Raw genomic sequence first — 27,608 nt, 5'->3', positions numbered from 1 at the left:
GGAGATAGCCTCACCCATTCATCGTCACCGGCCTCATTCGTCATAGAAGAACGCCTCAATTTACCAGATCAACCCCAAGAAAACCAACAAATCACACTCCCTATCTCTACGACTACGAGTACGTCACCCAGACCCAGTTGCCTCTCTCCAACTCCTCACGTTTCTTCGGCCCCGGCCAGAATCAACCTTAGGACAGTGTTTTTTTTCAACGTTAAATCAGCCTACGGATCTGCTACAGCAGCCATGAGTCCCGCCGAACAGGGCCTTCAGCGCCGGCTCCATCCCTCTCCTACACTGACCTTCTCCTCCACATCTCCCGCAACCGCAAGCAACCGCTGATCCAGCCCGTTCTGCCTCCCGGTAAGCTCGGCTCCCATCCAATCCTCGTTCCCGCGATTTCCTTCTTGCTAGGGTTTGGTCGGGATCGGCGTTCGTTTTCCCTTAATTTCGGTGAATTTTCCGCTTCTTTTTAATGTACTGTTTTTTTTTTTTCATTCTCGGGGGTGGATAGGCGAATGGTGACGAACCAGGAGGCGGAGGCGGCATCGGCGGCAGCGCCGGGGGCAGGGGCGACGGTGGACCCGATGCGGCTAGCGTCGCGGTGGCGATCCCAGGCGGAGTGGGCCTGCGCGGCGGCGGAGCTGGAGGCTGAGCCGGCGCCGTCCGAGCTCAACACCGTCAACAGCTCGGGACTCTTCTCCGTCGTCTCTACCGACAAGTTGTCCGTGAAATACCTCGGCAGCCATCACCACGGCCACGACGTCGGTGTCGTGCAGGCCGACCGCCCCGCGCCCACGCGCCGGGCCGTGTACTACTTCGAGATGAGCGTCAGGAACGCGGGATACAAGGGGCAGACATCCATCGGGTTCACGAACGAGAGCTTCAAGATGAGGCGGCAACCGGGGTGAGGACCCTTGCCTTGCTGCCCTGTTTTTTCTGATTAGTTAGGATATATGTTTTCTGCTCTGTCATTTATCATGAAAGCCTGGGATGTAATTTCCGATAATTGCATCACTTGTATAAATTCGTGTACAATTTGTTCCGGAAATCTACAAATGTTAGTTTAGTGACCATGATTGGCTATTTGTTGCTAAGGTCTTTTTCATGCTATAGCTAAATTTCTAATTGTAAGCTTAAAGGGGCTGTCCTCGCAGACTGTCAGACTATTTCTGATTTATGGAATTTCTGTAGGTTAACTATAAAGACCCCTTCTCTTCTTTCCTTTACATTTCAAGCTGGCCTCATATTGTAAATGCTAGTGTTTATGTGGCTAATTGATTTTCTCTCTCAAATTTATCCTTTGTGCCCTTTGTTCTTTCTAGTTGGGAGTCGAACAGTTGTGGATACCATGGTGACGATGGCCAGCTTTACGTGGGTCAAGGGAAAGGTCAAGCATTTGGGCCAAAATTCACATCTGGTGACATAATTGGCGCTGGCATCAACTACTTGTCACAAGAATTTTTCTTCACGTAAGTTTGTGAGTTTTTAGTAAACTGATGGTGTTTGCTTGTTTGACTGGCTATTACAACCTTCTAGGGCATTTTTCCCCCCTTGGCTGAACATAGGATTATCAATATATTTGTATGGCACTTTGCCATAAACCTTTCTAGCTTTGCAAACATTCTTATCAGTACATCTGTAGAATGTCAAATCTTGAATTTAGGAAAAGAATCGAGTATTTGTATATGCACCTGGCACCACTCTTTGGCTCTTTGCTAGTTTCGACATGCCAATGCCATTCTTCTTTATGTTCAGGTTGGAATGTGCTGTATTCTTATTTTTGTTTCTTTCTCTTGAGGCTTTTACCTTATGCCCTTTAGATTTCAGAACATATTGCTGCACTGTGATCTAATTACACGTAGCATCTTGCAGGAAAAATGGAGCTCAAGTTGGATCCATTCCAAAAGAAATTAAAGGCCCACTATATCCTACCATTGCAGTTCATAGTCAGGGTGAAGAGTAAGCTGACACTTCCTTTAGTTGCTTAGGTGACATATAATTGCTATTTGGAGTAAGTTGCGTTTCACCCCAGGTATTCCAACCTGAGATGCAGAAACATCTGGCAGACTTGGATAGTAATACCTGTGCCAAAATGCAATTTACTCATTTGTCTGTTGCATGTTATATGATGGTTTTCCCTTCTAGCACGGCGTATAAAGTCACAAGTCATACGCCTCAATAGTAACACAAGTTAATTACTCCCTGTTTAATTCTTACTAGACATAACTTTATCAATGATTGATTCTTGGATTTGTAGGTTCACATATAAAGATATAGTGAGTCAACTGTTGAATTGATGATTTTTGTTGGAATGTAAAGTCCTACCTAAAGTAGTTATGTCATATGTGGTGTTCAGAATTTGCTGCACTATCTGTGATAGCTTTTTTTTATACCCCCCCCCCCCCCCCCCCCTCCCCCATTCCAAATTGTAAGACGTTTTGGCTTTTCTAGATACATAGCTTTTGCTACGCACTTAGATATACACTATGTCTAGATACATTGTAAAAATAATATATCTAGAAAAGCCAAAATGTCTTATGATTTGGAATGGAGGGAGTATATAAGTTATATCTATACCTTTTCATTTTCATCCTCACTGTGGGGTGTGATCTCTAGTCTACTCCAAGTTGCTTAGGACTCTGTTGTTGTTACAGGTTGACTGTAAACTTTGGAAAAGAACCATTCTGTTTTGAAATTGAGGTGAGACAAGATGTTTATTCTAGATGTTTTTGTTCATCTACCATTCCTCACTGAGCTACATCAAAATGTTCTAATTTTTCCTGTCGCAACTGAAAGCCCTTATTGATGGCACTAGCTGTATATCAATAATATTCTTCTGCATCTATGGCACATGCTTCACTTTCTATTAGAATTACTTATCAGATTTTTGGTAAATGTGGCTGCATTATCAAATCAAATACATTTGACAGGAATTTTGATCTCATGCACCCTTTAGTGTGTTGTTGGCCAACCACCACAAAAATATTATGACACTAAAATGCAATTGATTTTTCCTTTATGGTTAACAGTTGCAGCTGTAGCTCTTTCTTTACATAACCACATAGCGAGTTAATGCGGAAGATGTGGATATAGTGATCATATATTACTGGCTTTATGTGCCTGAACCGTGACTTGGGGCTCTTGGTGGGTTTCAACTCTAGCCTACCCCAACTTGCTTGGGACTGAAAGGCTATGTTGTTGTTGTTGTTGTTGTATATTACTGGCTTTATCCCATTTACTGAACACTAATTCACAAATGTTCTGGTGCGCTCTGTCAGCAGCTTTTGCAATTGATGTGTTTTGCTTATATTGGCAGGGTTATATTTTTGAAGAGAAAATGAGGCAGCAATCGGTGTCTGATAAATTGAACTTGGAGCCAGACATCAGTCATTGGTATTGCCGATACTCACTTCTTGTCTACATCATTGCTTACCGTCTCCACATCTTGATTTCCATGTTACCTTATTTATAGGTTCTATTAAATTTTTAATTACTGGTTTATTGCATTCCATGGGTCCTCCATTTCCTGGTTTTCGAAATCCATTCTTTGTTGCCTTATCTTATGTATACGCACCATGAACTTGTGACAGGATTGTCCGTTCATATCTCCTACATTATGGATACCAAGATACATTAAATGCTTTTGATATGGCAAATGCAACTGATCCCCCCACCAATCGCCAAAATGGTCATGCAGAACCTCCCGAAATGTATGGTCTTAGCCACAGAAAACTTTTGCGTCAGGTGAGCTTAGAAACTCAATGCAACTGATTGTGAATTCATTTCTCTGTATCTTAGGTAGCATCTCCGTGAATTCAGTTGATACTTTGTAAAAGTTACACAGAACTTTTTTTCCTCGAACAAAAATAGTTACATATACACTTCATTTTTAGTCCAGTTTAATAGAGTGTTGACAATTAGGCACCAGTTCCTAATGATTGATGCATGGGAAACTTTGTGTGAAGTATCTTTATTGTGGTTACTGTTTATGTGTTTTATGGGGGTGATCTGACTTTTGTTTGTTTTTACTACCAATCAATTTGGTTTGATAGTTCTATATTTTGGAATTTTAAATTTGCATGCGTGTGAGCTCATTAGCTGTCACTTTCTATTCTCACAGAAAAGTGACAGTTGGTCTTTGCTCTCAGCTGCCTTGCAAGCTTGAGCTCTTTTATCTTTGGTTGTGCAGCAAATATGTTGTAGTAATACATTCCACATCATTCCACTGTATCTTGCAAATGCAGCTGGATGTTGATTTGATATTGCCCTCTCTTGATTTTTTTTTACCTCTGGTATGGCTTCTGCCTTCTGAAAACAGTTTATTTTATTTGATAAAGCTTATCATGAGTGGAGATATCGACTCTACATTCAAAAGACTTGGGGAGTGGTATCCACAAGTGATAAAGGTACACTCTACATTCTTGTGGTTGATTTAATTTACCATTGCCCTGTTATTTCCAGGAAAAAATATGACAGATATTATCTCTCAAATAATCTTCCGAGCTTGTGTTACGATTAATGTCTTCGTCATACTTTCAGTCCTGTTTTCCTGAAGAACTTAGTTATAATCTCCGTGTGTTCTAAGAAAGAATTTCTTTCCTTTGCAGGATGAGAAATCGGTTATTTGCTTCCTACTCCATTCTCAAAGATTCATAGAATATATCAGGGTAATTACCTGAATATTCAAATTTCAATTCCTGCGCTTCATAGATCACACCACTTCATTATAGGCTGAATGGATTGTACGCCACTTCATTGCTGCATTGCATATCAACTAATATTTATATTCTTTCTCTAATGCATTAGGCTGAACAACTGGAGGATGCTGTGAAATATGGTCGTGCTAACCTGGCAAGCTTCTTGACACACAAAGCTTTCGAGGGACTGCTGAAGGTAATGCCATTTGTTTTTTTTTCTTGTTGGCTTTTGTTCTGTTGTATGCATTGTGCTTTAATTAGTAATGTTCTTGTAAAATCTGTTTGTTGAAATGAAATCTTCTTAACTTGGTGTGTTTACAATTTCAATGAGCTTAAGCGCTTTGTATTGATGAGCTAAATAGAGAATTAGCTGCTTTCTGCAGGATAGTGTGGCCCTACTTGCGTATGAGAAGCCTTCAGAATCATGCATTGGATACCTGATGGACTCTCCCCAGCGTGAATTTGTGGCAGACGCAGTGAACGCGGCTGTCCTGTCGACGAACCCCACCATGAAGGACCCTGAGAGCTGCCTTTACTCGTGTCTCGAGAGGTTACTAAGGCAGCTCACAGTTTGTAGCTTTGAGCGGCGTGCATTCAACAACGACCAAGGAGACGCATTCTTACTCCACAAAGAAGTGCAGAATTGTGAAAGGTCCAGGCGCTCATAGGCATTATCAGGTTTGATGCGCATCTGAGAAGTAAACTCAGATGCTAGACTTCCAACTCCTGTTTGAAGGGACGAAGGTTCACGACGGAGTGGTTGATCATGGCAAGCACAGATCCTTCCCTTTGAAGGTCTGCAGCGCCCCTCAACTTTGGCAAGGGTGAACACCGAATTGCACAGACAGAGCTCAGGCGTCTCGGAAGGTGTTCTATCCTCCCTGGAATCAGAAAACTCAGTGAGATACGGCCAACTTTTCAGTTTCCCTAATTTGTTGGTTGGCTAATATGCTGTTTGACATTGTGAATGCTGAAAAGTAAAGACCCTTGGTACAGTATCTTTGTATCATGTCTCATGCGACATTTATCTACAGGATGGCTTGAGTGCTGTGCTATAAAAAAAATTGGTCACGGAGGAGGTAGGACCAAGCCGGATAGGTCCGCTGTTGGCCTGGTTTGGTGACAGCGGGTAGCTATCACGTGTTATAACAATCAGGTTCGTTGATTTCAGGTGCTCAAAATTCAAGTTTCCTAGTAACAATCTACTATGGAGATAAGCGCCCGTAGTGCCAGTGATTCTTATTGTGCGAGTGAATGAAGTCTGGAACAAAACTAGTCAGGAGGAAAAACTAATCAGAGATGCATTCTTGCATTCATGTAAGAAAAGAAAGAGATTAAAAAACCGACATGCAAGGAGATATACTCGCAAAAGAAAAGAAAACTTTAATTAGACCGTAAGGGAACTAATCAATTGGAAGAGTCATAATAGAAACCGTGCGTTGGGGCCTAAAGCGGTACACTGCTCGCCCCAATTACATGCACAAGTTGTCAAGTTTGGTTACTGGCTGTAAGTATGTATTAATCACATTACATTAAGGTTAGAAGATAACATCAAGGGGGATGTAGCTCAAATGGTAGAGCGCTCGCTTTGCATGCGAGAGGCACGGGGTTCGATCCCCCGCATCTCCAAAGTAATTTGCACCGTCTCTTTTTTGCCTTTGGCCCATGGACACACTGTTTCTGTTTGCTACTCCGTCCCAAAATATATATCATTCTCGAAATCATACACTTTTAACTTTGATTAAATATATATATAAAATTATTAATATTTATAATACATAATTAGTATCATTAGGTAGATAGTTGAATATACTTTCATAATAAACTTATTTAAAGATATAAATGTTGCACGTATTTTCTACAAATCTAGTTAAAGTTGAAAAATTTTGACATGCATGCATCCAATAACGACTTCTATTCTGAGACGGAGGGAGTATCTTTCTCTCTCCCTTCGTCAATTGCAAGCTGTTGCGATCGAATAAGCTAACTGCAGTCACACAAAATTGTAATTGTAACTATTGATTGATCTTTTTGATAAACTAGTCAAACTAAGTTTAACTTTTGGACCTATAGAATTTTATTCTTTCTGAACGGAGAGTACACATGGCGAACAACTTAATAGTCTCGTTTTTCAATCTTTCCTTCCGTATGTTTTAATTATTTTCCTTCTCTTATTATATTTCATTTTCCCTAAATGGAAATATACTCCATTCTAAATTACATGAAAAAGATAAGGGCCTGTTTGGGATAAAGGAATGCAAAACAGAGAAAAGGAAAAAATGCAGAAATGGGGTACAGATGTTAAGAAAAACAAAGAAATGAAAAAACATAGGAAAATGTAGATAGAGGTGTTTAGAACGTATGAATTATAACACAGGAGTCTCAAAATATGAGGTGTTATTAAAAGACATGAATACTTGATTCATTAATTAGCAGTCACTATTTCTCATTTATGCCACTTCCACGTGGGACCCTTTGTCCATAGACTCAACCCACCACGAATCCTCTGCAGGATGCGCAAAAAAGATTACGGCCATTACTGCCACCGTTATCTCCTATGCAGTCTTTGTCCTCTCCGCAAAGTTGCTTTCTCTCTCTCTCCCCCCCCCCCCCCCTCTCTCACCATTGTCGTGTGTGCCTCGGACTTCAGCGAAAAAATGGATGGATAGTGGAGGTTTAGATTCATGTATTTTGTGAAGCAAAGGGAACCTTTCCTGAGGAACGGGAAAGAGCATTCCTACGTTCCAAACGACGTGCGCCGTCACTAAAACAAAGGGTTGATATTCCTTCAATATTCCTATGCAAAAACTCCAATCCAAACCGGCCCTAAGCATGTACAATATCAAATAATCTATCTATGTATCTATCCATATCCATATTACTAAAAGCAATATGTTTTTCATAGTCGCTTCTATAAACATTTTAATGTCAAATCTACATCAAAATATGTTTCATCGTCACATCGTGTGGCAGGTACTGTACATGTAACTAGAGGTGGCCATTTGGGTTACCCAAAAAGTTCAAGCCAGATAATCTAAGCTTTAAGAAATTTCATGTTTCCAAAATCGATACCTAAATTTTTTCTTGAAAAACAATTCTATTCAAAATCAGTAAAACCATAAAAAATAAAAAAGAGACAGAACTCTAGCCGCAAGTTTAAGCAATAAAAAATTTTCAGTAGCATTTTTTTAAGAAAAAAACACGAGCATTACGCATCACAATTGACATTAGAAAATAGCACAATCAATCGACCACAAATAGTAAAAAGCATAAACGCTTCCACTATTTTGGGTAAAATGATAAATTAGGTACTCGGGCATGATACCCGAATTATCCGAACTAAAATCACGTTTCTAGACTTAGTATCCAAAATAGCAATAGGTTATTTCGTGTTTACTTATTTCAATGTCGGATCCGAACAATTCATGTTTAGATTTTAGGTATGGAGTTTTATACCTACCCTCCGATAAATTCAAGGAAGAGTTCCCTTTTTGAGGGGCCCTTAGGGTCGTGGAATACTCTTTAAGAACATCTCCACTAGTTTTTCAATAATATAGGCCCAATATGTACGTATTAGGATAATCCAATATCATTTTTATGAACATTGGAGGAGTTTCTGTAGTAATACCCCAACAAGGCTCCATAGGAGTGTAGAGAAAAGATGGTTGAAAAGTGGTAGTTGGGATGTTCTCATGCTGATACAACTTCACCTTTATTTGAGGGGAGCTGAGGAACATATTGGTGGTTATAAAAAAAAGGAGAGGTATTGCTGCTGGAGCAAGAAAAAAGTATAGTATAGGTATTCTAATATGACAATTTTATGGGGATGGGGGATATTAGGGTAATGCAAGAGATGCTCTAATAAAAACAATTTTTTTAGAATATCTAATAAAAACAACTAATAATGGGAGACAAATATAAAGAGAAAATGGTGGAGTTGCACAGAAGTGTGGCCCATTACTTTTTTATTGAGAAACAGCCCATTACTATTTTGGTCACGAATTCGAGGAGAACTTGTCGGCCCATGCTCCTGTGCAGGTCCAGCCCATGAAAACACGCGGACACCTTATCGGGCCCCAATTTCAGTCACCGTTATGGGGGGTTTTAGGTAGGTTTTTCCCCTTCTCGCAATCTTTCCTTTTCTTCGTTTGATTCCCTCCCGCCGCCGCCGCCGGAGACGCCGAACCACGACAGCGTCCCCAGCGTTTCTGCTCCCGCTGGAGTAGTAAAGGGACCGGAGAAAGGCAGCGCAAGAGAGATGTGGTACCTATGCGTCTTCTACCACAGGCTTCTGGACTACCGGCGGCCGGAGGTGGAGTCCCTCGCCGAGCTCTTCGCCGGCCCGGGCGCCGGCGAATCCGTCGAGTGGCGCATGCCGGAGAACCACCACGTAGACTCTCCCTTCCACCTTGTTCGCCTCCCCGGAGACGAGCGCCTCGCCGCCCAGGTCGCCAACCGCAGTAAGCGCGAGCTCAGGTCCTTTTAGACTTCTTCCCAATCTTCTCCTCCCGTTGCCGTTTATTGATTGCTCTGCGTGATTTTCGGTCGTCGTGCGGGGTAGGCTTGTTGGTGAAGGGGATCTATGAGCTCTGGGGCCATGGCACCACCTACGAGGAGCTGGAGAAGTCGGTCAGGGAGTATCCCGACGAGAGGAAGCTACCGTTCCTGACCCCGGATAGCACCTTCAAGATCGTTATCGACAGCTTCGGCAAGGTGGTCAGCTCCCAAGAGCAGAACGAGATCATACAGAGCCTCACTTACATACCATTCCAGGTTGATGACATATTCTTTCGTCCATTTCTGTTGGTGCTGATCTTGTGGATGCTGCTGAATGGTATTAGCCGCGTAACGAGGCTTAACCTTTTGTTTCTTTTCAGGGACGTGTTAATTTGAAGAAGCCTGATCACAGGTTCTTTGTCTTGGAGACAGATGACTATGGGTCCAACAATGGTCTCCCACCGGTTGTGAAGAGGTCAATATTCTTTGGCCGGGAGGTTGGAGCTGCTGATAGGCATCTCCTGCCAACATATCAGCTCAAGAGTAGGAAGTACATTGGCCCGACTGCAATGGATGCTGAAATGGCTTTCCTCATGGCCAATCAGGGTCTGGCCCGGCCTGGGAAGCTTATCTATGACCCTTTTGTTGGGACTGGTAGCATTTTGGTCGCAGCTGCGCATTTTGGAGCTATGACGATGGTTTGTGTTTGTGTGAATAAATATACCTTTTAATTTTGTTAGTCTCTATGTCTTTCTGATAAAGGCTTTTCAGGGTGCAGATATCGATATAAGGGTTGTACGGGATGGCCGTGGCCCCAATTGCAATGTTTGGAGCAACTTTGAGCAGGTAATTTCGCACTGTTATCTTCAATCAGCTTCTTGCATGCTATTGTTTTCTCTATAGCCGTGTCATCTGCAATTTGTTTGGAATTATGAAGCTCATGAAAAGGGCATGTACAGCAATATTGGTAGGTGTTATAACAATTGATGATGGCAACAGTGATTTCCCTGTCACGACAAATACTTTTTTTGAACTTTTATTTATCCTCTATATTTGTGACTCTTGTCGATTTTATGTCTAGCCTATCTCAACAAATCAGTAACACTCATAAGTTGATCTAGCGATGCTAGATTTTGAGACTCCGTACCATAGTTCTATCCTCGACGACTCAAAATAGGGTCTGTTTTGTCAGCGGTGGCCCAAGCGGTTACCAATAGGGATGAGGCAGGGTTTTGTTATTCTTTTATTTATTTAAATTGATTCAATTGGAGAATTGAAGGGCGGGCCTGGTGCAAGCGGTAGAGTCTTACCGCCTCTGACCGGAAGGTCCCGGGTTTGAGTCGCGGTCTCCTCGCATTGCACAGGCGAGGGTAAGGCTTGCCACTGACACCCTTCCTCAGACCCCGCACAGAGCGGGAGCTCTCTGCACTGGGTACGCCGATTCAATTGGAGAATTACCTCAACTTGTTGGGATTAATGTGCTTGGTTTTTTGATGATCCCTTGCCGAGTGAGAAATCGAATGGGATCTGTGCTGCCAAGTTTTTATCTTGCTTCGAAGGGAGAGGTATTTCTGCTTGCTTGGGGTGGCAGGGCAAGGCTTTCTCTTGTGGGCAAGGCAAAGCAAGCCAACGCAGGAATGAAACATGCCCATGCTTGTTATATTAGCCTCGTTATGTCATGATTTGCATGATTTTTTTGACTTACTAGTTTAAGTCACGGAAGATATCCATGTTTAGTTATTCACCTTTTCTTTTTGGCAAGAATATTTAGGGGTTCATTTGTTAATTGAATGGCTGGAATGCTAGATTTAATGTTAAAGTACTAACATGTCTGTTTATCAGTACAAGTTACCAGAGCCTTTGTGTTTGCTAAGGGCAGACAACAACCTCCCACCTTGGCGCCCAGGATTGAAGGAGGTAACAGTAACAGTTGTACATTATCTACTATTTATGCGCATGCATTTTAATGTTAACATTAATCAGTGATTATTAGTGTGTGAACTGAAAATGCGAGTAACCTTTTCCACAAAATGCACAATGTAGAAACCTCTAGTTGAAGGGCAGGCCTGGTGCAGTGGTGAGAGCTGTCTCACTGAGTCATCAGGTCGCGGGTTCGAAGCAGCCTCTCCGCAGATTTTGCGGGGGGAAGGCTTGCCTCGGTTTTTCCCTTCCCCAGACCCCACTCATGTGGGAGCCTCCGGCGCTAGGTCTGCCCTTTTTTTTAGAAACCTCTAGTTGCGCTGTAAGTCCCCCACATGATCACATGGAGCTTGTCTGTTCAGTATAGCTCTAGTGCTGGAGCAAACTTTTTTTTTTACCAAAGAACCTAAGACAACAATTGGCTATAACTTACTATCTGTATTACTGGTCTACTGGAATAAACAAATTTACCTGATGAAACAACATAATAATCCATCTAATTTTGCATCACGGAGTAGGATATTAGGCTGGAAAGAAGTGCAAATTCAGTATATAATTTTATGTGTTTGCGCTCAAACTCAACAAAGATGCCTTCATGATTAATGCTCTCACTTATGCTGAGAAGCCTTTTCTGCAACCCGGTAAATCCGTTGCCTAATAAAGCTATTGCATTGCTACATAAAATTTGATTAAAGCTTATATTATGAGTTTTTTGTTTCTTTCTTAGGCTTTCATTAGGGAATAGTTTATTTTATCGGAGTCCACAATTTGTGAGCCTGTCTTTATTTGTCAGTTGTTAGGGAATTGTTGCTGCTGCCTCAATGAGCTATTTTAAAACATATTACTTGCTTGATCAGATTTGTCTTAATTGAAAAACCACTGCTTGTCATCACCATCTAATTTTGCATCGCGGAGTAGGATATTAGGCTGGAAAGAAGTGCAACAACAACAACAACAACAACAAAGCCTTTAAGTCCCAAACAAGTTGGGGTAGGCTAGAGTTGAAACCCAACAGAAACAATCAAGGTTCAGGCACGTGAATAGCTGTCTTCCAAGCACTCCTATCTAAGGCTAAGTCTTTGGGTATATTCCATCCTTTCAAGTCTCCTTTTATTGCCTCTACCCAAGTCAACTTCGGTCTTCCTCTGCCTCTCTTCACGTTACTATCCTGACTTAGGATTCCACTACGCACCGGTGCATCTGGAGGTCTCCGTTGCACATGTCCAAACCATCTCAACCGGTGTTGGACAAGCTTTTCTTCAATTGGCGCTACCCCTAATCTCTCACGTATATCATCGTTCCGAACTCGATCCCTTCTTGTATGACCGCAAATCCAACGCAACATACGCATTTCCGCGACACTTAACTGTTGAATATGTCGTCTTTTCGTAGGCCAACATTCTGCACCATACAACATCGCAGGTCTAATCGCCGTCCTATAAAACTTGCCTTTTAGCTTCTGTGGTACCCTTTTGTCACATAGGACACCAGACGCTTGCCGCCACTTCATCCACCCTGCTTTGATTCTATGGCTAACATCTTCATCAATATCCCCGTCCCTCTGTAGCATTGATCCTAAATATCGAAAGGTATCCTTCCTAGGCACTACTTGACTTGCTGGAAAGAAGTGCAACTTCAGTATAAAATTTTATGTGTTTGCGCTCAAACTCAACAAGAATGCCTTCATGATTAATGCTCTCACTTATGCTGACTTGCTGAGAAGCCTTTTCTGCAACCGATAAATCCATTGGCTAATAAAGCTATTGCATTGCTACATAAAATTTGATTAAAGCTTATATTATGAGTTTTTTGTTTCTTTCTTAGGCTTTCATTAGGGAATAGTTCTTTTTTATTGGAGTCTACAATTTGTGAACCTGTCTTTATTTGTCAGTTGTTAGGGAATTGTTGCTGCTGCCCCGATGAGCTATTTTAAAACATATTACTTGCTTGATCAGATTTGTCTTAATTAAAAATACCACTGCTTGTCATCAATCAGATGTTCGATGCGATAATTTGTGACCCACCATATGGTGTCCGGGCTGGTGGCCGGAAGTCTGGTGGTCGGAAGCTCCTAAAAGGCGTCAAAGGCCCTTACACGGTGCCGGATGAGAAACGGGACAACCACATCCCATCAACCGCGCCATACAGCCTCGCCGAGTGCGTCCATGACCTCCTCCACCTCGCCGCAAGGATGGTAGTCATGGGTGGCAGGCTCGTCTTCTTCTACCCTGTATTGCGAGGTGAAGATGGCACTGCAAACCCGCAGTTCCCGGAGCACGCCTGCTTCAAGCTGATCACCTCCTCTGAGCAGATCCTGAGCTTTCGGTACAGCCGTGTTCTGCTGACCATGGTGAAGGTCGCACCCTACACCGAGGAGATCGAGAAGATGGCCGCAGAGCGGCACCAGGAGTTCAGGGAGAACCACCAGAAGTGGATGGAGGAGGGCAACCTCCACTCCGCGGTGTTCGAGCCAGCTCAGGATGGGAAGCCTGATAGGGAGTCCAAGCCCAAGTACAGAGGCAAGTACGTGTAGCAGCTCAGATACTAACCCGTTGAATTTAGTGGGAATTCGTCTTTTTATGGTGTCCTGTTCTGCATCCTGAGCTAGAGCGCCCCCCTGTACCAAATTTTATGAGCTAGAGTGTAAGCAGGTGCTGCGAGATGAACCACTGTCCCAGAGTATGATACGAAACTGGCCAGTCCATTTGATGGATGAGGAAGTGTAATTGTAACTTTATTTTTTCTGAACCTAAATTTTTGTTTAACCTGCCTTTGACACGGCAGTCGAAATTGATGCTGCTTCTGTTACTGAATTATGCGAAACACATGCCCTATTTCAAGTACATGAAAATTTTCTTTTCTTTACTATGGGTGCATATAGGGTGTAATCCCAGGGTGTTATTTGGTTACTTGCGTTAGTTGTCCCACAATTATTTAACCTTATATAGTAGCTAGTATAAAGATATGCAATGTCTTGGTGTTTAGTTATTGCATTTGGTAAAATTGTAGTATTTGATTGCTTATGTTGTGTTGCATGTACTAGTCATCTATATGTTTTTATTAGAGGTTTTATGTTTGTATTAGAGGTGAGATGATTTTATATGATCATAAACTTATGCAAACCTGAAATGTTCAATAGGATCAAATCTTGAATTTACTTTTACGAACCTATCTAAGAGTCTGTGATTACTGAATAACCAAACACAAGCAAATTGTAAGACAGCTGACGCATAGAACCAAAGAGAGTGCCATTCAGGACTTGCAATACAGCGCAAGCCAATACATTTTGGTACTATTAGTACTCGATCTATTGCATTGTCTCTATGGTTGAGCTGCCTAACAATTGTCTGTCTAGTCTTATGCAAAGGAGCGTGAAGTATTCTTCAGTTTTGTTGTGGGCATCAATCAGAATTCTACACGTTGAATCAATTTTGTGAATTTAAAAGATACATTTTTTTTGAAATGTAAAATAAAATTACTGATCAGCTCTGTGATTCGTCACTCATTATACCCTATGAGAAACTGATCACCTCTGTTCCGTGCCACACATTCACTGGTTATACCGTAGCAAGATTCATCCGTGACATTTACTGATTATACCGTAGCAGACCGTTCGTTGTAAGCATAGAGTATGTAGTGGATTCTTCGTGCCATTCACATTCGTTCGTTGTAAGCATAGAGGATGCAGTGCATTCTTCCCTTCATCAGTTCATCTTGATTTGTGTGCAGCGCATTCTTCAGTTGTCATCAGTTCATCTCCATTTGTGTGCAGCGCATTACTCAGTTGTCATCATCAGTTTGTGTGCAGCGCTGTCTTCAGTTGTCATGCGCCACAGGTATTAGCCGAGCAAAGATACAAGCAAGTCCGCTAGCAATATATGCTTAACACAGGGCAGGGGATTCCACCAATTTCATGTAAACGAGTTCACCCGGACTCCAGGACAGTGATGACAAAACAAGCAAGGATGTGGGGTTGTGGGAATCAAATACAACAGTAGGTAGGGAAGCTCGGGCGGGTTGATCCAAGGAAATCCGTAGGCGAAACGAATATGAGCGCTGCTACGGCCAATGATTCTCGGGTGAAAGGAAACACGAAGGTTTCGTCAGCTGCCCCTTATTCTTTTTCGAGAGGAATGAAATAGTCGACCACACGGGGAAGGGAAGTTGCCCAGAAGTAATAACAACCTTCAAGTAAGAAGGAAGGAAATCCACTAATAGATAGTAGGGCGGCTCATTTACCTTTGAAAGAAGAGGCTCCCGGAAGATAGGGTTAGCCGAGTTCGACATGGTTCTTCAACCACTCCGCCCTCGACAACGAAGATAGACATCCTTTGATTGCTTCTTCTTGAGCTTGGTCGCCAAGTGTCAATAGAAATAGGAAAACCGTCAAGGATTGCAGTTGGAAATCTAGTTATTTTTCCTTGCCAATAAAATCAACAAATTGTGAGTTGCCTTTGCCAAGGAGATGATCAAAGAAAAGAAGAAAACACCAGCAGGAGCGGATATGCGAACAGAGAAGGTCGCATGCAGACGAGTGAGAAGTAGGGCCTCCAGTTTAAGTAGCAGATATGGGTTCCTAATGCAGCATGATGGGAAGCTGCTCGGAGAAGTCCTGAATCGGTGACAATTCTCTGAGCTCGTATGCTGCCTGGAAGCAGTCCGCAGCCTCGAGCAGTGATTCTTCAGATTTCAGGACAAGTCCAAGATCCAGCCGGGCTCGATGGCTTGTAGGCTCTAAACGGAGGGCGTTGCGCAAGAAAGTTCTTGCGATTGATAACGAGTTCCGTTCCCTCCTAGATTTCGTAGAATTCCTGCCATAGAAACCATGCTTGGGACGTAATCTGGATTGATCGAAAGGGCGAATGAAAACGCCATCAGGGCTTCTTGGTGCAAGGATTGACCCTCCAACTGAAGACCTGCAAAGGTGCTGAATGCATTAGCAGTTTTAAACATCGAACCATCGAACGAACTTTAATAGTCAAAAACTAACAGAAACAACCTCTTGGATATTCATTTAGATATCAATCCAGAAGCACCGGTATAGTAGTACTGTATTATTAAGTTTCAGGGACAACCCCATTTTCTTGATGTCCAGAGGACATGAAAACTGAAGCAAATGCAGCCAAAGCCAATCACAACACTTGGAAAAAACATTACAATAATTTATTTTGAGTTCCTTATTTGTTTGGTAAAAAGAAAGCATAACTGAATATATTAGCAGAATCAGGTCAGGTAGTTGCGAATATTTACCTCTGACCAACTCGGAATGGGATAAAAGAAATCGATGGATCGGGCTTTGTCAAGGCAGATGTTTGAGTCATGCCATGCCTCAAGCTTTGTGTATATTGACGCCAAATCTAACCATGCGTCCATCTCTAACTTATGTAGGGATTTAACCTGTCAAGGCCAAGTAGATAATGAGCGAAGAAGAACAATGATATTTTCATTGGAGTCTAATAAAGAAGAGAAGGGGTTGTACCTCACTACAAGTGGTTGATTTCCAGACTTCCTTCTTTGCTTGAATGGTCGCAAGCAAAACCCGAAAAGATTCCACTGCTGGCTTGAATTGTCCACGGGAAGCCTGAATTTGTGCTTTCAGCCTCATCCAACTGATCATCTTTCTCAGCTTCATCTATGGCACTGCTTCGGCTTCTTGTAAATTCTGCTGATAATAAAAGAATTAATAACTTCCAGGCACTAACTGAACCACCCATCACCATTTCATTCTGTTGCATTTTCAACAGCTGCATTGAGTTTGCGCTGCATCGCATTTTCCCAAGCAAGGCTATACATTATTTCAGGATTATACTTTGCCATTGCAGCAGCATCCTGCAGCAGCCTCAGTGCATCATCTTGTAATCTCAATTTATCTAAGTGTGAAGTGGACGACCTAGAAAAAGGTCCATAACACACACCAAGAAAGTGGTTTACAATGCTGATGAAATGCATATCGTGACTGTTGGCCCACTGGATCTCCGGCATAGGTGGGTCGACCACTCACCACCGTTGCCGCCCACGCACTGTTGTTGCCAACCACACACTATGGCTAGAGGTAGAAGAAGAGAGGGAGAACAGAGCACACACACAGCACAAGCACCAGCGTTGACCGGAGCTCTACAGAGGAGATGGCAAAACTGAACTCTCTCTTTACTGAGTTGCAGTGGCAAACTATATATACAACTCTACCCATCTAATCATAGTACATAGACATGTCAGGCTGTCAGGCTACTACAGTGACTAGATGTGACAGCAGAGCTGACTTTGGCGTCTGCCCCTGCTGTGGCTACAGTGCGACAGGAGAGCCATTCAGCGCCTGCCCCTACAGCTGCTACACTGCAACAGCAGGGAGCCCTTTTCGGCGCCATCTGTCCCCGCCGTGCATTCACACAAGGGGAGCAGCAGATTACTTAACAATTCTTTCCCTAATCCTGTTGCTAACCCTTGAACCCCTTCCATGCTGATCATCTTCTTCAGCTCCATGAGCCGAAGACGCCCGAGCGGCTTGGTGAGGACGTCCGCGAGTTGCCGACCAGTTTCGATGAACTCGATGACGATCTGCCCTCCATCGATACAGTCCCTGAGGAAGTGGAACTTTACGTCGATGTGCTTGCTCCAGTCGTGAAGAACCGGATTCTTCGTGAGGGTGATGGCGGGCTGATTATCCACCATCAGTGCTGGTGGGTGAGCTTCCACACTAGTCAGCTCGTCCAGCAGCCGGCGCAGCCACACAGCTTGGCACACCGCTGTGGCCACCGCCATATACTCTGCCTCGTATGTGGACAGCGCCACCACCTTCTGTTTCAGCGCCAACCATGAGATTGGAGCCGACTAGAGGAAGATAAGCAGCCAGAGGTGTTCCGCCGTCCATCGATGTCTCCCACCATGTCTGCATCGCTGAACACAGTAAGCTACAACCTACTCCCGCCGGTCTTGGGAAAGACGATCCGCTGATCCACCATCCCCTTCACGTAGCGCAGCAGCAGCTTCACCGCAGCTCAGTGATCCTCTCGGGGATCCTCCATGAAGCGGTTGACATAGCCCATGATGAATTCAATGTCCGGCCTCATGTGGACTAGGTAGCTCAGACCACCGACAATATTCCGGTAGAGTGTTGCATCTACCTTTGCCGTAGTACTGGCCTTCATCAGCTTCAGCCGCTCCTCCATCGGAGTCACGCACGGCTTGCACTCAGCCATGTCGCTCCGCTCCAACAGCTTCGAGGCGTACGTGCTCTGACTGAGCGTGAGCGCCTCCTTCCTCTATCTCACCTCGATGATGAGGTAGTAGGAGAGCATGCCGAGATCACCTTGAAGCTGTCGGTGTCCCCCTCACACGCGCCGGTGATGATCAAGTTGTCCACATACATGCCGATGACGAGCTCCTCCTCCCCCCGTCGCTGCGTATAGAGCGCGTGCTCAGTTGTGCACCTCGTGAACCCAAGCTCGCCTAGCGTGGTGTTAAGCTTGGCGTTCCACGCTCATGGGGCCTGCTGCAGCCCGTAGAGCGCCTTGCGCAATCGGAGCACCCTTTGCTCCGCTCCTTTGACGGCGAAATCAGGAGGTTGTCTAATGAAGATCATCTCCGCCAGCTCACCATTGAGGAAGGTCGATTTTACGTCCAGGTGATGGACACGCCAGTCCATCGCTGCTGCCAAAGCCAGTAGCAGTCGGACAAACTCCTTGCGTGCTACTGGCGTAAAGACTTCCTCGAAGTCAATGCCCTCGTGCTGGACAAAGCTTCAGGCGACGAGGCGTGCCTTGTGCTTGACAATGGTGCCGTGCTCGTCCCGCTTGACCTTGTACACCCACTTCAAGCCGATCGGACGACATCCTAGAGGTGGATCGACGAGCTCTAAAGTCTCGTTTTTCTCGATCACCTTCATCTCCTCCAGCATCACCCGTCGCCAATGTGCATCGCGCTCGGCCAACACTGTGGCAGAACCTCCTAAGTTATAGGGCCCACATGCACCTGTCACTGTCCAACGACTTTTGACATTTATGCATATGTTTCCAATAACTTAAAAAGACTGTCGGGTGTCCTCGGGGAACCCCGAATCATCCACGATTTCCGAGCAGGATCACGTTACAGAGTCATTGCAGTATTACAACATTTATTCAAATATCAAAACCAGAGTAAAAACAGCGGAAGTCTTACGATAACATAGTTTACAAACCAGTTGTTTCAAACCTTACAAACTAAGTTCGATAATTATTACAAACCATAGTAGTAGTGGAGTGGCATAATTAATATAGACATATCACACAAAATAAATATCCTGCCCAAGGATCACACATTTACATCTCATCGTCAGAACGAACGATAGTCATGCAGCACGATCCAAAACAGATCTGCTCATGAGGCTCACCTGCAACAAGGGGTCAACGAACCCTGAGTACAGAAGTACTCAACAAGACTTATCCGAAATATTAACTGATAAACTCAGTAATGCAGGCTCAGGGATTCAAGGTATAGCTTTAACAATGATCAAAGTTCTTTTGCATAAAAGCTCTTTTAACAACATTCTTTATATAGAAAATTTCTTAAGAATTATATACAAAGCTGACACGATCCGCACTGAGATCATGAAACTTTATATCCAGCACCTTCACAAGCCTTATTCAAGTTCCGGTTATTAATTCTACGATGATGAACAGTGAGTTGAGTCTCTTTAACCGAGGAGCAACGACGATTCGAACCGATTATAAACCCAGCTGGGAATTCCAGACCACACGACATATGCAGATCCCCAACCTACATATACCAACCTACCCTCAGATCCTCTAAAATAAGAATAGGTCCACGCCACCCGAGAACACAGTACTCCACCATTCCAGCCCATGGCCACGTGGGTACACGCTATTCCCGCCATCTCTCCACTCCTAGTGCGCGAGTAGCCATTCTCGTAATAGAATTGCCAAGTTCAGGCTTACCGGAGTATGTGGTTAGTACTACAAATTCTCACCTCATACAATTCAACAACGGACGTGCCTTAATCGACATAGGCGAAAAGAACCCACTCACAAGACCTCCATGTCTTGTGGCTCACACACACCGAGTCCGCCCGGTCTAGATTTATTACTCCACATTCCCATATCACATGCTAACAAAGTTAACCAATGTTCCGTTTATAACTTGTAGGTGGTAGGTAGTCACCTGACTTTCATCGTTCTACGCATAGCTAAGCAAAACTAGACATATACGAATTTAAAACTGGTAATATGGTAAACATGGAATAGCAAGGGTGGTAATGCAACAATTAGGCTTTTACTTAACTCCTAATTACTTAATGCAGTAATGGAAAGCAAAAGCAAAATTTATTTATAAAACACAAGGTAGGGTTGTATGCATCCGGGGCTTGCCTTCGTTGACGGAAAAGTCCGGCTCCTGCGACGTTACACAAGGATTCGATCCGACCACAACAGACGGATTAACCTCCTCTATAGCTTGATTAACTACCACATTTTCACCTTCGTTCACTACACGTAATAACAATTCCATGTTCAACATGATGCGGAATACTAAATATGATGCTCGATGATGGATACAAAATTAACAATTTGAATACAACTTTCCTTCGCGGTACAGTTGCAAGTCAACAACTAAATCTTTTTCATAACACATACATCAATTGCCAAGGATCATCATCACTAATGACCCAAGGTCATCACTCAATCCAAAAGTCCAAACAAAAACCTAAATCATTAAAGGTTACTATTTGCTTTTATGAATTAATTATTTAATTCAAAATTATGAAATAAATCAACTTATTCTAATTGAGCTCAAAATTTTAGTACATGTTCATTACATGTTAACTACGTGGCAAAACAAATTTCATAATTTTTGGATAAATAGATAAGCCTGGAAAAATCATGGAAATCCATTTATTAATAAATTGAGCAATTTTTATCACATTCAAAAAGTATTGAAAAACATTATTTCATATTTTTCTTAAATACTATACATCATAGAGAGGTCACACAAAAATTTTCATAATTTTTGGAGCTCTAAATAAATCTACACAAAATTAACAAAAATAGACACTATTCATTCAAATATGAAAATAGAAAAATCATTTGAACGCTGAGTCACTGACAACGGGTCCCACGTGTCATCTTCAACCTCCGACGTTGACCACGGCAGCGACGGCTCTGACCAGCGATTTCTCGTCGACGGTGAGATCAACGGCGACGGCCAACGTAACAAAATGATCACGCCTAGACGCATCGATTGACGTCCCTATCAGCACTGATTACGGCCTTACATTAGCTCGTCGTCGGCCATGGCGGACGCGGTGACACGGCAGCGCTACGCCGGCGACTACAGACCGGTAGCGGTCAAACTAAAGGTCAAGGAAGCACCAGTAGCTCACCCTGAACACGTTGAACCAAGGAGCAAGGTCGGAGAAGCAACGGAGAGGCGTGACGACGATCTCGGTGATCACGGCGGAGCAACACGTCGTCGGCGATGGTGTACCGGCGACTGTAGTGATCAAAATGAGCAACCAGCTATGGATTAAGTACTACAGCATCGAGACAAAACAGAATCAACCAAAACCAGGGACGAAGATGCACCATATAGCTCTGGCCACGGCGAATCGCGCTCGGCGGAGGAATTGCCAGCCGCGAGGAAGAAGACGATGCAACTCGAGTTCCTGACCAAGACTAGCCGAATTGGTGGGTTGGCTGGATGCGCAAAGATATGGCGAAGCTGGAGCACGCTTTGCTGAGACGGCAACGGCGCTAGGTCGATGGCAAAAGCTCGACGGAGCTGTGGCAGTGATGACTGGAAAAACAGAGAAGAAAGAAGAACGACGACGACGGCGTTTTGGTTCTTATAACGCGACTCAGAAGCTCAAGGAAGCCACGCAGGAGACGTCTCCGCGCCAGCGCGAAGCCGAGGACGTCCACGCGCGCGCCTGGAACGCCGAAGAAGGTCACCGGCGGTGTAGCCTCGGCGGTGGACATTGTTCACAGTAATTACAAGTTTGCCATTCGCCAAAATTCTCAAATTACTCTCAAATTTTCATAACAACTCAAAAATCTCCAAAAATAAAAGTTGTTCAAAATCAAAAGTTCTACAACTTTGCTTTTATAACCATCTCCTAATTCGGTTTAGATTTTGAAATGAACTTTTGAATTTGAATAGGGAAATTTAACGAATTACGCCTTTTTGAATTACTCAAAATTTTTCTAAACAACTTGAAAAACTCCAAAAACAAACTTTGTATAACTTGCCAAGCTCTACACTTTTGCTTTTGGACCCAACCCCAAAATATGCTTAGATTTTGAAATGGATTTTCAGGGTAGGGTTTAAATGTCGAAAAGCGGGGTTTTCTCGAAAAATTCAAAACCCAGACAAACTTTGAACTTGAGTCAAACAATACAATTCAACACTCATTACACAAATGTAAACTTGTTTTAATAAATGCACATCAAAGTTTTGACCAAATGCCAAATGCTTTGCAATGCATATGATGACATGTCAGATTTTAATATTTAGACACCCGAGGTGTTACAAACACGAACATGGATGGTTCCCCTGCACTGACAAGAAGTAGCTCTAGGTCATTGAGCAGCCGACCCGCTAGGCCTGAGGGCCTTGTGCCACCGATGATGTCATCTAGCCTGCTGAACCGCACCTCCTCACCATCGTGGAAGGCATCCACGAACTCAGTGATGTCGTTTGGAGGTGAGGCGAACTCGATCGGCGTCGATGGCGTTCCCTGTTCCACCAGAGTGGTTTGCATGGCATGTGGAGTGCTTGGCACCCTAGCTATAGTGCTTGGCACTACTCTTGAACCGCTCGTCGCCACTCTTGGAGTGTTCAGCACCACTACAGGAGTACTCAGCCCTAGTCTTGGAGTGGTCGGCACCACTGCAAGACTTCTCTGCTCTGCAATAGGAGTGTTCGGTACCCATCCTAGAGTGGTCGACACCACTGCAGGACCTCTCGGCATCACTCCTAGAGTGCTCAGCACCCCTCCCAAAGTGCTCGGTACCCCTCCCAGAGTGCTCGGTACCCCTCCCAGAGTGCTCGGCTCTGTTGCTGGAGTGGTCAGCACCTCCTCTCCAGCATCTCCACCACCGTGAATGACCAAGTGCTCAACGATGAAGGTGCTGGTGAAGCCGATAGCTTCCCCCGTGCCCGGACTGTTCTAGTCCTAGGCTGCCTTCTCGTTGAACACAACGTCGCGCGAGACAACGACCATGCCTCCACGTGGGTCGTAGAGCCGGTATGCCTTGGTACATTCCACGTAGCCCAGGAGCACCATCAGTGTGCGCCTGTCCTCCAGCTTGGTGAGGACCAACTTTGTCTTCCTAACATGGCCGATGCAGCCGAATGTCTGGAGGAAGGAGACGCTCGGCTTGTGCCCATACCAAGCTTTGAACGGTGTCTTACCATTTAGGGCTTTAGTGGGCGCGCGGTTGAGGATGAACACTGTCGTGGTCACCGCCTCACCCTAGGACCTTGCCAGCATGCTCTTAGCCTTCATCATGGATCGAGCCTTGCCGACCACCATCTGGTTCTGCCGCTCCACCACGCCATTCTATTGTGGTGAGTATGACATGGTGTGGTGTCGCACCACACCCTAATCAGCACGGTACGTAGCGAACTCCACCGAAGTGAATTTGCCGCCGCGATTAGTCTATAGCACATGTAGCTTCTTACCGCTCTCCACCTCCGTGCGTGCCTTGAACTTCTTGATCGCCTCCGTTGCCTCGTCCTTGCTCATCAGGAGTTGCAGCCACATATAGCGACTACAATCATCCATTAGTAGAAGGAAATACCGCCGACTACTGTTTGTGGCTAGCGTGATTGGCCCACAGAGATCGCCGTGGACGAGCTCAAGAGCGTTCGCCGCGTGATACTTGGCCGCCTTTGGGAACAATAGCCTCCTCTGCTTCCTGGCCAGGCAGCTATCACACAGCTTACCTCCGTGCTTGATGTGGGGCAGCCCTCGGACCATCTTCTCCAGCTGACCGAGCGCGTCGAAACTAAGATGGCCGAACTAGGCAAGCCATAGTCACGGCTCCTCGATGTGTCATGCTACCAGGCACACCGGCTGCTCCACCTTCAAGTTGAGCAGGTATAGCCAGTTCTGGGACCTCTTCACCTTGGCAAGAAGGGGCTGCTCCTGGTCCCTGATTCTAAGGACGCCGTCCTTGATCAATACCTCGCTACCGCGCTCATCCTGCTGGCCAATGCTGATGATGCTTGAATGCAACTGTGAGATGTAATATACATCCGTTAGTGCACGGTGCTAGCCGTTCTGGCACCTAAAGATGATGGTGCCATGCCCTCAGATCGCCACCCTTGAGCCATCACTAAACTTCACCATGCTGGTCACGTCATCGTCAAGCTCAGAGAAGGCTGCCTTAGAGCCTGTCATGAGGTTGCTGGCGCCAGAGTCTAGGTACCACTGCTACTCCTGCTCGCTGCCCACATGTCTGAGGTGGACTTGGGCGCGTGGTTCGTCGAGGTAGATAGCTTTTAGAGCCTTCCTAGGCTCTATCACCGCCATCACCTCTCCCTTCTCCTTGGCCTTAACGCCCTGCAGTGCACAGAATGTTGCCATCAGGAGAGTGGCCTTATCATCATCATCAACCTATGCCAGATGAGCCTCAGCCTTCTTCTCCTGCTTGTGATTTGGGCACTCCTTTACCCAATGGACCATTTTCCTGCAGTGCCAGTAGGCATTGGGGTCGACCTTCTTCTTCTTTTCCAAAGAAGACTTGCCGCGGCGCTTGCCATCACCATCATGGCTGGAGGAGGCTTCCTCGGAGTTCCTCCGGGTAGCCCACTCCTCTTCTGTCAGCAGCAGCTTGACGCTATCCTTCATTGTTGTGGCCTGCTCTATGCGCTTGTCCACCATCCGTAGATGGCCTGCCACATCCTCAATGGTGAGGGTGGACAAGTCCAGCATCATCTCTATGGAGAGAGCAATCTAGATGTACTTTGCCGGCATAGAGTGGAGGTACTTGGAGACCTCCTCTTCTTCGTCGATGGTGATGTCGTGGCTCCTCAGCTTGCTAATGAGCGTCTATAGGCGGAGAGAGAAATCCTCCACCACTTCACCATCCTTGAACTTGATGTTGGCGTACTCCTGCTTCAGAAGCTAGGCCATCGCCTTCTTTGCACAATCGAACCCGACGCGCATCGCCACAATGGCCTCCCACGCCTCCTTAGTAGAGCTCTTCGCCCCAACGGCTCCCTGTACTCCGCTGGCACAGCAGTGAGGATAGCCTCCAATGTTAACATGTCATCTTCTTCGTTGATGGTGCCCTTGTCAACAGCATTCCAGAGCCGTCGGGCTCTGAGCTTGACCTTTATGGTCACCGACCACTCGCCATAGTTGGTGCGAGTCAGTGTCGGCCAACTAGTGCCGCTGACCTCCCGCACTGTGTGCACAACGACCTTTTGTTGTGGCTGGGTAGCCACAGCAGCACCGCTGCTATCGCCTATTTTCAAACCGTCCATCATCGCCAGCGATTAGTCCGGCGATGGCGCTTGTATGGCTCCGCTACCACTTGTTGGCTCACTGGATCTCTGGCATAGGTGAGTCGACTATTCACCACCGTTGCCGGCCACGCACTGTCGTTGCCGACCACACACTATGACTAGAAGTAGAAGAAGGGAGGGAGAACAGAGCACACACACAACACAAGCACCAGCGTTGACCGGAGCTCTGCAGAGGAGATGGCAAAAAATAAACTCTCTCTTTACTGAGTTGCAGTGGTAAACTATATATACAACTCTACCCATCTAATCCTAGTACATAGACATATCAGGCTGTCATGCTGCTACAATGACTAGATATAACAGTAGGACTGACTTTGGCGCCTGCCCCTGCTGTGGCTACAGTGCGGCAGGAGAGCCATTCAGCGCCTGCCCCTACAGCTGCTACAGTGCAACAGCAGGGAGCCCTTTTTGGTGCTGCCTATCCCTGCCATGCGTTCACGCAAGGAGAGCAGCAAATTACTTAACAATGACTTCTGAAAAGACTTCATGGCTTTATTTGCAAATTTTATCCCTTCGGAAGCATGCTTTGGATTCTAACAGCATAGTTTTGCTCCTAAAAGAAGAGATGGAATATGAGGTTTTCCCTTTCTCTCTAATACACAAAAACCATTCCTTATGATGTTTAATGCACTATCATCCATACCGGCTGCACTGTAGCAAAGTGCAAGGATATACCATCTGTCCGATCTGGTATAGGTTCCTGTCAACAACATTTCTAGATGGCTGGCCAAAACTTCATGATGCCCAGATAACGAGAGTGCATACATCAAATGGTTCACAAGGTCAAGATCCCATTTTATTTCTTGAAGGGATAGCTTTCTTGTTAGTACGAGTAATAATCAAATTGCTTCCTCTATGTTGTTCCTAGGGGTTAACAGGTTCCCTTTCTGACCAATAGGAAACTTCAACACCACAATACAGCAGAGTCACTGCCAAGTCTTTTTGTAAGTTGGTGGACCTTTCAGAATCCAAATTCCATGGCTTTGCAAGAGCTCTCCGATATGCAATGATGGCTTCTTCGAAACAACAACTTCTCATCCACAGTTTGGGAAGATATTCTAGAGCTGAATGTAATATGTCCATTAGCTTACATTCTTTAGTAGTATCGTCAGGAACACCATATGGCCATGTAGACCAGTGGTGGATGCACGATGCGGGATAAGGGGGGCTAAAACAATGGAGATGTTGATTTGCATAAAGATTTAATGGTGAAATCAAGCTTTTGCTATAGTGATTAGTGGTGAAATCAAGCCATTAGGGGGGGCTAGAGCCCCCCCAGCCCCCCCTTTGGATCTGCCACTGATGCAGACTCTACTATGTCTATGATGGTTTTCCATTCTTCCGCAGCATCTGCCATGTCAAGATAGCATGAAGTGAAACTCTGACGGATGCAACAAAGCTGTTTCCGATGCAAAGGTTATCAATATGAAGCATAACAGCCTTTTACTCCATTTTGTCAAAAACATATTTTTAACTAAAACAAAATAGGCACTAGGCAGCCCTCCCGGCGAGCATTTCTTTGCCCTTCAGCCCATAGCCATGTCCTGAATGAGTGATATCACCAACTTGCATTGAAGAAAACTTTGCATAACAAAAAGCTACAATGCTGGGGCATTTTCACGTACACTGATTGAATGTCTGTTGGAGACATGGTGCACAATATGCACCATCAGCCGTAGCCCAATACCATGAATTATCTATACGATGATTCCAATTTCTAAAAGCAGGATCATATTTTGGAATCACAATGCAGATTATTGTACCTCAAAGGTAGGAAGCTAGATGTATTCTATTGACATTCATCCTACCTTTACTCCCAACAGGACATGATGTATGCAGATTCTTTCTGCAGCCCAACACAGCTGCACCAAACTTGTTTTTCTTTACTTTCAATTTTGCACTTTAAATAGAAACTTCCCTATTAACTCCACAACTCACATTTGAATCAGGTTAAATGTAATGACAAAGTACCAT

At 44.6% G+C, this 27,608-nt stretch overlaps 2 protein-coding genes, 1 non-coding gene and 1 pseudogene across 3 annotated transcripts; 3 read left to right on the top strand and 1 right to left on the bottom strand.

Annotated features, from left to right (window-relative positions):
• Nucleotides 1-150: 150 nt before the first annotated feature.
• On the top strand, nucleotides 151-5,706 carry LOC136467147 (ran-binding protein M homolog). Its single transcript, XM_066465732.1, has 11 exons — nucleotides 151-360; nucleotides 512-904; nucleotides 1,323-1,469; nucleotides 1,873-1,959; nucleotides 2,655-2,700; nucleotides 3,317-3,393; nucleotides 3,591-3,744; nucleotides 4,338-4,406; nucleotides 4,608-4,667; nucleotides 4,807-4,893; nucleotides 5,081-5,706. Exons 2-11 carry the CDS (start codon nucleotides 516-518, stop codon nucleotides 5,363-5,365), a joined length of 1,401 nt encoding a protein of 466 aa, XP_066321829.1. The 5' UTR covers nucleotides 151-360; nucleotides 512-515; the 3' UTR covers nucleotides 5,366-5,706.
• A 547-nt stretch (nucleotides 5,707-6,253) lies between these two features.
• On the top strand, nucleotides 6,254-6,326 carry TRNAA-UGC (transfer RNA alanine (anticodon UGC)). Its single transcript has one exon. It is a non-coding gene; the product is annotated as a tRNA-Ala (tRNA).
• A 2,503-nt stretch (nucleotides 6,327-8,829) lies between these two features.
• LOC136467146 (uncharacterized) lies at nucleotides 8,830-13,868 on the top strand. Its single transcript, XM_066465731.1, has 6 exons — nucleotides 8,830-9,157; nucleotides 9,259-9,470; nucleotides 9,575-9,892; nucleotides 9,966-10,040; nucleotides 11,037-11,111; nucleotides 13,111-13,868. The coding sequence occupies exons 1-6, from the start codon at nucleotides 8,956-8,958 to the stop codon at nucleotides 13,645-13,647; spliced, it is 1,419 nt and encodes a 472-aa protein (XP_066321828.1). The 5' UTR covers nucleotides 8,830-8,955; the 3' UTR covers nucleotides 13,648-13,868.
• Nucleotides 13,869-15,690: 1,822 nt separating this feature from the next.
• Nucleotides 15,691-26,991, bottom strand: LOC136465709 (protein NPGR1-like; annotated as a pseudogene).
• Nucleotides 26,992-27,608: the final 617 nt, after the last annotated feature.

The sequence above is a fragment of the Miscanthus floridulus genome, chromosome 7, assembly GCF_019320115.1.
Source record: "Miscanthus floridulus cultivar M001 chromosome 7, ASM1932011v1, whole genome shotgun sequence".
Lineage (NCBI taxonomy): Eukaryota > Viridiplantae > Streptophyta > Magnoliopsida > Poales > Poaceae > Miscanthus > Miscanthus floridulus.
This window is presented reverse-complemented; position numbering and strand designations above follow the sequence as displayed.